We start from the raw sequence: 10,292 nt of genomic DNA, 5'->3' as shown, positions 1-10,292 counted from the left end.
GAAATAACCTCTCGGTGCGGTGATCTGCTACCTTGAAGTTTGACCCTGATGGCCTGAATACCCACTAGAAGAACCCTAAATGGTTGGTGGGCAGTATGAACTCTCTAGCATGGAACTTAAGTAAGAACTAGAAGAACCCTGATGACCCGATTACCCACTAGAAGAACCCTGAATGGCTAGTGGGTGGTAAGAACTTTTGGCATGATGCTAAAATAGGTCGCGCCAAAGCGCCCTGAGGAGTTGGTGGTGCTGGATAAGTGGGTCTGCTAGGCTGACCCTTCCCAAACTGAGCTCGACTCCCAACCGGGGCACCTCTAAACTCCCCAGAATAACGGACCCTCTTGTCTCTCTACATCCGCTCTACCTCTCAAATGGTAACCCTCAATCTTCCGAGCTATCTCTACTACTAGCTAATAAGAAGTCCCCATATCAACCTCCCGGGCCATAGTAGCTTTAATACCTGAGTGTAACCCCGCAACAAACCTCCGCACTCTCTTTGCACCATTAGGAAGTATCATAAGTGCATGGTGAGGCAACTTAGAGAATCTAGCCTCATAATCGGTCACAGATAGCTGACCCTGCTGGAGCTGCTCAAACTGAAATCATAACTCTTCTCTCTGAGAGAGTGGAATATACCTATCCAAGAATAAATGTGTAAATTAGTCCCAAGTCATGGGAGGAGAACCCACTGGCCTTCCAAGAAGACAAGACTGCCACCACCTACGGGCCCTAACCTTCAACTAAAAAGTAGAGAAATCCACCCTATGGGTCTCCAATATCCTCATGTTGTGAAGTCTGTCCCTTCACCTATCAATGAAGTCCTGGGGATACTCATGTCGCTCACCACCGAAAATAGGAGGCTGCAGCCTAATCCATCGATCTAATAGTTTCTATGGCTCGCCGGGCGCAACTGGTCTAGGCTCAGGTGCAGCTGCTATAACTGGTTGGGCTCCGCCCACGGGTAGTGCACCCGGGGTCTAATATACGGTAGTTGCATGCCCCGGAGCCTGGACAGTAGGGGTCTGTGCTCTCTCTCCCGCCTGAGATGCGGCTGGGTCTACTGGAAATAAACCAGCCTAGGTCATAGTATCTATGAACCGCATCATACGGCCCATGACCTCCTGAAAGCTCGGTACTGAATCCACTAGGGCTGGCTCTGCTACGGGCACCTTTCTTGCTCCTAAATAATGGGATCCTCCACTAGATCCGTTGGTAGTGCAACTGGGGCAACTCTGGGACGACGTCGTCCCCTACCTCAGGCTGGTGCCCTCCCCCGGCCTCTGCCTCGGTCTCTAGAAACAAGGGGAGCAGCTCCTCCAGGGTCTGGAACGTCTGCCATGCGCGTTCTCACCATCTATGAGAGAATAAAAGAAAGAAACTTAGTATACCATCAACTGCATGATAGGAGATGAATAAAGAGTAGTTTCCTAACACCCTATAGCCTCTCGAAGATAAGTACATACGTCTCTGCACCGATCCGCAAGACTATGTTAGGTCTTCCCATAACTTGTGAGACCTATGTGAACCTAGGGCTCTAAACCATGTTGTCACGACCCAATTCCATTTTAGGTCGTGATGGCGCCCAACACCATTTCTGGGCAAGCCAATAGTGAACAATCTAGTGATTCCCCGTTTTATAAGTTATTCAAGTAAATAGCTTTTCTTAATTTAAAAGATTTAATAAATAACGGCTTAAAATGATCAAAATAAAAGTAGTTAAATGCAATCATAATCGTAGGAATACAACTCAAAATCATAATTCTACTAGTGTGTGCCAAGACCCGGTGTCACAAGTATATGAGCATTAGTAGAATATACAAAAGAATACTAGTCTATTATCCGAAATGAAATAGACAGAAAATATAAAAAAGAAAGACTTCGGCTGCTGTAGGACGGCTCGGAAGGGCAGCTCAACGTATAGTCTTGTACCAGAAGTTAAGCGTGCGCGCTAGACTGATAACCAGATGTACTTGCCTCAGATCTTGCACATTTAAGTGCAAAAGTATAGCGTGAGTATATAAAAAACATGTAGCCTGTAAGTATCCAGTCTAACCTCGAAGAACTAGTAACGAGGGGCCGACTTTGACATTTACTATGGGCTAACAATGTTATATCAAAATTATATACTAAGCATGGATTACATGAATAACACTGAAAACTCAATAACAGGAAATAGTAAATACTCCTTTCACAAATATTAAGTCTCAAGTTTAATTTCATCATTTAATAGTTTGTATCTCAAGGTATTTAAGCAAAATCAATTATGAATAGTTCCAAAGAATTATCATGCACAAATTATGCCGAGGTCGTACAGCCCGATCCAATATATTATTTAAACTGTTCACTACCGAGGGTCGAACGACACGAACCATAGATGCATCTATCTGCTACTGAGGCGTTGGCCCGCTCCATAAATAGAAAATACTTCAAAGAAACACAGTTATTTAAATACCGGTCAAGTGTCTCATTTACAATTTCAAGTATGTAAAATTTAACCTTTTACAATTCTTTAATTAACTTCTAATATGATCTAAGTAAGGGGCAAACATTGCAGATATAGTATGCTATGGGTCCTAGCCTCCCCGGACAATAGCATAATTACTAGCTACGTACGAACTCTCGTCACCTCGTACATAAGTAGCCCCCCATAAATAGGTACACATATTTATTTAATTCACCTATGAGGTTAATTCCCTCTTACAAGGTTAGAAAAGAGACTTAACCTCGTCTCAAGGCCTACTTTCCAGTCCAAGATTATGCCTAAACCCTTAATTTGGCGCCAAGCGACTCCAAGCTAGTCAAATGTTATATAAAATAATTAATACATGCTTAAAAGTTCATATCCTAACTATCAAAGTTATTTCCCAAACCTATTCACAAAACTCCTAAAATTCACCCCCAGGCCCGCGTGCCCGGATTCCGAAAATTTTCGAAGAAAGTTGTTACCCATAACCGCATGAACTCAAATATATGATTTTCACTAAATTCCATAATCCATTTCGTGGTTAAATCTCATTTTTATCAAAAACCTAGGTTTTCACCTAAACCCATAATTTTCACTAATTTACATGTTATAATCTACTCATAGACTATGTATTTAACTCACAATTGATAGAAACCACTTACCTCCAATTAGTACTAGGTGAAAACCTCTCTCAAGAAGCTCCAAAAATCGCCCAAAGAGTAAGAGAAATGTGTTAGAAATGGCTTAAGTCCCATATTAAATGAAACTTTTTGCCCAGCGATTTTTGCACCTGCGGTTGCACCTGAGGAAAAATCCTTGCAGGTGCGCCTTTCCCTTAACTGGAGAAGCTCCGCATCCGCGGACAAAAATGGGTTGTTTCTGGGCGCCTTCCGCTCCTGTGACCACTGTTCTCGCATCTGCGGTTGACTGGGCTGCCCTCACTGGTTCACTTCTGCAGCTCATGGCTCGCACCTGCGAGCTCGCACCCGTGGCTGGCCAAGCGCAAGTGCGATTATGACAGTAGCTAGGAGCTTCAACTGTTGCTCCAACTTTCCAACTTGGTCCGGGCCTCATACGATCGACACCCGGGGCCCCCAAGGCCCTACCCGAATATACCAACAAGTTTGAAATCATAAAATGGACTTGCTCGAACTCTCAGAATGCCTGAAACAACATTAAAACTAAGAATCACACCCCAAAACCAATTGAATCAAACTTTTGAACTTCAAGTTCTTCAATTTATTCCCAATGCGCCGAAATATACTTAAACTACTCGGAATGACACCAAATTTTGCGTCCAAGTCTTAAATGACATTATGGAACTATTTCCAATCTCAGAATCCTATTTGGATATAACCAAAACCCACTCCAACCAAATTAAGAACTTCTAACACCTTCAAAGAACCAACTTTTACTATTAGGTGCGAAAATGCTCTCGGGTCATCCAAAACCCGATCCGAGCATATGCCTAAGTGAAATATTATCATACGAACCTATTGGAACCATCAAATCCTAATTCCGAGTTTGTTTATTCAAAATATTAATCGAAGTCATACTTAGCCTCTTAAGGCCAACTTAAGGAACCAAGTGTTCCGATTTCAACCCGAACCCTTCTAAATCCCGAACTAACCATCCCTGTAAATTATAAAATAGTAAAGACACGTACGTAAAGTCTTATTTGGAGGAACGGGGTTCTAAAAAGTAAAACGGCCGATCGGGTCGTTACATGACATATGATGCATTGTTAATTGTTCTTTTCTGAATTTGATTTTCCCATTTCGCTATTCCTACAAACATACTCCATATGATTTGCTTTTTTTCATGTCACATGAATTACGTTGCCCTTTGCAAAAAATAAATCACTTCTTAATTTTATATGTACATTGTTACGTTCAATTTAGGATTAGGAATATGCATAATCGGGCCTGCTTTTTACATATCTCCATTGGGATCGAAGATATTCTGATCCTTGGCAAAAGAAGCCGAGCTACAAGAAAAATTCCTGCCGCTAGCATAGTGGCAGCATGTATAAGAGCCAAAATGGGAGTAGGCCCCTCCATGGCATCAAGTAACCATACATGAAGAGAGAATTGAGCGGATTTAGCAACTGCACAGGCAAATAAGAGAATTACACACATAAAGTATCAAATAAAAATCGACTTCATTATTATAAATCAAGTTATTGAATATTTCGAATAAATCCCAAAATTCAAAACTCCTTATTATCGAATAAAAACCTAAAATTCCTAATAATAAACTAAAAACTCCTACACGATTAGTTACAAATGCTTTTTGACAAGCATTTGCCGCAACATGTTGTGTAAACCAAAATCCTATTAATAGATAGGAACACGGCCAATGTAACATATGTATAAAACTGTTATTCCCAATAACCTTTAACATTGAAATTTAGTGCTTATTAAAAGCATTAAGTTTTAAGAAAGATACGCAGAACTTTGTAGATAGTAATCGGCATGAGTCATCACAATATTAAACATAGTAATGCCCCACTATTTTTAAATTCTGGGTCCGACTCTGCACAGAATGATACTTAACAAATCTTTTCTTTTTTTAAATTCCAGCAGGTGGACTTTTAAACAAGAGAATGAATTGCTAACACAATGAATGCAAATTCCTTCGGAAATTAATGGGGACTCACGAGTAACTATTGAACAATGTACGATAAAGTAGATTACTATACTCTAATATTATGGATGATTGCAAGTTACTAATGAATATATATGATCTCCAAAGATCTGGCAAATGGCAAACATTGGACGTACTCAGAGCCGGACTCGGGATTTGAAGGTGGTGGAGATATATGAGCAAAATGCTTAACTAATGCGTCCATCGAGCTTTTAATCTCAAGGATTCCAAGCAAAATATATTAGTGTTTTCAAAATATATACACTTATATATTTAGAATTTTTACCGAAGTCATCGGGGTCTAGTGATCCTTCTCCTACGCGAATAGGTCCGTCTCTGGACGTATTTAGAGACTACTCGTAGAAAGTAGTGATGACTTGAGATGGAGACGTCATATAGTGGAGGATCTAGAGTATTGTATATGGGTTTTCGGAACTTTGTAATTTTTGCGTGGACTCTGTATTTTAATTAAAAAATTCATTAAATATATAACTGTGAATCCAGTTATTATTACAGTATTAATTTACGATTACACTAAGAACTCATAAATTTCAAATCGTGGATCCGCTTCTAATGTCATATACTATCACAGTGCCCTCAGCCACCTAATAAGTAAAGGTTCGCAAAAACCTATTTTATTCAACATAAAATCGGTCTAGCTAGAATTTTGGTATCAGAGAAGGTTGTTTCTAAAATGTTAACACCTAGAAAGGATCTCAATAGCTACTCCACCTAACTTTGAGGAAGGACAATCAACCTACAGACTTCCTAGATTCAATGGTCAGTATTACGGCTGGTGGAAGACTCGTATGTATAATTTTATGATAGCAGAAGACTCCGAGCTGTGGGACATCATTTGTGATGGTCCACATGTTCCTATGAAGAAGGTTGGAGAATCTGGAGTGATGGTGCCGAAAACTAGAAAAGAATACAGCGATATTGACAAAAAAGTTGTTGAGAAGAACTTTTGTGCCAAGAAGATCTTGGTATGTGGTATAGGACCTAATGAGTACAATAGAATCTCAGCCTGTCAATCTGCCAAGGAAATATGGGAAGCATAGCAAACAACAGATGAAGGAACTACTCAGGTAAAACAGTCCAAGATTGGCATGCTCACCATCGAGTATGAGCTTTTCAGGATGAAAGATGATGAGTCTATACAAGATATGCACACTAGATTCACATCTATCATAAATGAGATTCATTCACTTGGAGAAATTATTCCTAGAAACAAGCTTGTAAGGAAGGTTCTCAGTGTTCTACCTAGCTCTTGGGAGAGTAAGGTGAATGTCATCACTGAAGCTAAAGATTTACAAACCCTAACCATGGATGAGCTGATTGGAAAGCTGAAGACATACGAGATGAAATGAAAGAAAGACAGTGAAAGAAGAGAGCCAAAGAAGGAGAAAAACCTGGTGCTCAAGGCTGAAAATAATGACTCAAGTGAAGAAGATAGTGATATGGCCTATCTCACTAAAAGATTTCAAAAGATAGTTCGAAGAAATGGTGGTATACTAAAGAGGGGTAGTTCAAGTAAACCAAGGAACTATGATCTCTGTCACAAGCGCGGAAAGCCAGGGCATTTCATCAAAGACTGCCCACTTCTGAAATAGGAGCATTACAAACATAACTCTGACAAAGCAACAAAAAGGAACCTGGTTCCTAACAAACGATTCAGCCGAAAAAGTGCAGCTAACAATGTTGTGAAGCAAGCTCTCGCTGCATGGGGAGACTCCTACAGTGAATCAGAAGGGGAACCAAATGCAGGAAACAGTTCCATGATGGCAATGGAAATTAAGCAAAGGAATATGATTCATCATTTGCATTGGTGGCTTAGTCCGATGATGATGAAGAGGATGACAATGATGAGGTAAATTTCAGGGATGTTCAAAGAAATCTAAAGTCCTACTCTTCTAAGAAATTGATGTCATTAGCAAATATTCTAATTGATGCATATTATAGTCTTGTTAATGATAATTATGCCCTGACCATAGAGCTAGGAGATGCTGAACAATCTAGAGATGATCTGGTGGTCTGTATGGTTGATTTAAATGAGACCATAGGCAATCTTGAAAAAGAAAAAGAAGTTCTAACTGGAAAAATAAATAGTGTAGAAAATGAGAGAGATGACTTGATGGTAGTGGTTGTTGACTTGAAGGAAATCATAGAGAACCTTAGCAAAGAAAAGAATATTCTAATAGAGAAAATTACAGCTATTGAGCAAGAAAGGGATGATTTTTTGGTGGTAATCACAGGCCTAGAGGAAACAATTGAGGGACTCAAATCAGAACGTAGTCTCGTAAGTATTGAGAAAGGGAAGGAAGTAGTTAGTGAGACATACATTAAGCTTGAAAAGGAATTAAATAATGTAAAAACTAGTCTATGTGGTGAACTCGAGAAAAATAGGCAACTTCAAGCTGAATTGGAGAAAGTAAAAATTGATCTTGAGAAATCTCTTAAGTGGACCTAGTCCTCAAATTTTGTCACTGCCATGTACTTCAACAATAGTGAAAACAGGCAGGGAATTGGGTTCCAAAAGGAGAAAATTCCTTAAAACCCTCACAGCAAGTACATCATTGTTCCTGATAACTGGCTTTGTATCCACTGTGGGAATAATGGGAACTTCAAAGAAAATTGCCAGGCCAGAGTTCAATCTATTCAGAAAAACAAAGTGTTTGCTGAATAAGTGACTACTAAAGAGGGACCAGGTACCACTCACAAAAATCATATATTACCTGCATGGACTAGAAAAGCTCTTATCCACCCTTTTCCTCATTACAAAGGACCCAAACTAGTTTGGGTTCCTAAATCTAACCCATAATTTTTATGTGCAAGGAACAAAGAGAGGAAGCAGACTGCAATGGATCATGGACAGTGGATGCTCAAAGCACATGACTGGAAATACCATGGATTTTCTCTCACTGAAAGTCGTGTAGGGAGGGAATGTATCCTTTGGAAATGGAAAAAAGGGGTACATTCTCGGTGTCAAAAAGGTTGGAAAGTCTCTTTCACACTCAATTGAGAACTTGTACTATGTGGACGGACTAAAGTATAGTCTCTTGAGTGTCTCTCTATATACAGTAAAATTGGAGGGTCCAATTTTCCATCATTACGATGCCTCGTAAGCTTGCTTTTAAAGGCTCGAGGCTATGGTTGAGATTCAGCCCCGAGGGGATATCGACGGCCGACCTCAGGGCAGTGTAGATCAGCGGTTATGGTAAAGAAGTGGGAAGTTCCCAAGGCGCGTAGCTAGAGCCGACAAAGTCTGTCAGGCTAGTCTAAGCCTATGTCATGACACTAACTAGCTGTACCAGCTCCACATCTTTGTAATAAATGTATTTGTACTATGTTGGAATTCCTCCTCATATATAAAGGGGATCCTTGTCATTTTGTAACCACCTGTTGCCCAATACAAAATACACAAGAACATTCTCTCGGCTCTCTAACATATTCTCTTGATCTCATTGCTTCCATTTATTGCTTACATTCTTTGTGTTCTATTTTTTGTTCATCATTTATTGCTTATCATTGATCATAAAAAGCCATAATTTTAGTTCTCATAAATGTTAGTCCTCCCACAGTTGCCTTAAGTCGAACTCCAGACTCGGCCTCGAGGCCTCATAAACGGCAGCCCGAGGCCCCAACCTCCAGCTGCTCGGTTCGATAATCACATCATCTCTAAGCTTTAATCTTACTTTGTAGTCTTTACTTTGAACCCATGGCCTAACAACTAGCATAAAAATAGATCACGTATTTTTAGAACCACAAAATCAAATTTAATTGTTATTACCATTTTCACGATAAACAGTTTGGCGCCCACCGTGGGGCTAAAAATAATAGTGATTATTTTTTTGCTGGTTTTACTACATAACGCAAGTTATTTTTCACACTTTTTCTTGCCCAAGATCTTTGATTTTAGTTCGAAATGTCTGACTCAGTAAACAACAATCTTAAGAACCATGGAGAAAATGGTGTGGATGTTTCAGTTGTTGTTGTACCTCCACAAGACCCTGAGAACGCACCAGAACTAGTTCACATGGACGCGGTCTCACGTGATGCCAAACACGTCGATATAAGCTCCCACACTAATAGGAGCGTGCACCAAGAAGACCAACAACAACCTCAGAAAACCCCAACTAGGGAAGAACGGGAGGTTAGCCTTCACGTTATTTTTGAAATGTTGCAAGCGCAACAGCTGGCGATTGCTCAACTGCAAAGTCACCAGAAAACTCCCAGCACAGTAGCACCGGGGATGGCTCCCCCAGCCGAGTAGGTACTGGGGAGATCAAGCAACAACAGGTCGGCAGCCAACCCCGCCATCATAAAGATGCTCGAGGACCTCATGAGGAGGATCGAATCAGGCGAAAAAAAGATAGAAGCCAACGACAAGAAGGTCGAGACCTACAACTCTAGGGTCGACCAAATTCCGGGTGCACCCCCGATTCTAAAAGGGGTAGATTCAAAGAAGTTTGTGCAAAATCCATTCCCGCAGGAAACGGCCCCTAAACCCATTCTAAAGAAGTTCAAAATGCCCAAACTTTCGAAGTACAACGGAACCTCGGACCCCAATGAGCACGTCACTACCTATACTTGCGCAGTGAAGGGCAATGACCTAAGGGACGATGATATCGAGTCCATCCTACTAAAGAAGTTCGGGGAAACACTCTCAAAAGGGGCCATGATGTGGGATCACAGCCTAGCTCCAAACTCGATAGATTCATTTGCCATGCTGGCAGATTCTTTCATTAAGGCACATGCTGGTGCCATCAAAGTAGCTACAAGTAAATCTGACGTCTTCAAGATCAACCAGAGGGAGAAAGAGATGTTGTGAGAGTTTGTATCTCACTTTTAAATAGAACAAATGGAACTACCACCAGTTTCCAATGACTGGGTGGTGCAGGCCTTCACTCAAGGTTTGAATGAACGAAGCTCGGTGGCTTCGAAATAGCTGAAATAGAATTTGGCTGAATACCCCATCGTGACTTGGTCGGATGTTCACAACCAATATCAGTCAAAGATCAGGGTCGAGGACGACCAGCTAGCAGTCCCCTCAGGCTCGGTATACCAAAGCAGGCTCCTGGCGAAGACGCCAAATCCAAGCAAAGAAAGATACCAACCGTACGCCGAAGACAGCAGAAACGCCCGCAGGCGCAACGTACCCCACAATGATCGGAGGATGGAT

The 10,292-nt window shown here is 40.9% G+C and overlaps 1 protein-coding gene across 1 annotated transcript; it reads left to right on the top strand.

Moving 5' to 3' along the window:
- Positions 1 to 5,931: 5,931 nt before the first annotated feature.
- LOC142163105 (uncharacterized) lies at positions 5,932 to 6,480 on the top strand. Its single transcript, XM_075220360.1, has 2 exons — positions 5,932 to 6,096; positions 6,199 to 6,480. Exons 1-2 carry the CDS (start codon positions 5,932 to 5,934, stop codon positions 6,478 to 6,480), a joined length of 447 nt encoding a protein of 148 aa, XP_075076461.1.
- The last annotated feature ends 3,812 nt before the right edge of the window (positions 6,481 to 10,292 follow it).

Source organism: Nicotiana tabacum, chromosome 8 (assembly GCF_000715075.1).
Source record: "Nicotiana tabacum cultivar K326 chromosome 8, ASM71507v2, whole genome shotgun sequence".
NCBI lineage: Eukaryota > Viridiplantae > Streptophyta > Magnoliopsida > Solanales > Solanaceae > Nicotiana > Nicotiana tabacum.
Note: the sequence above shows the minus strand (reverse complement) of the source record. Positions and strands in the feature narration are given on the sequence as shown.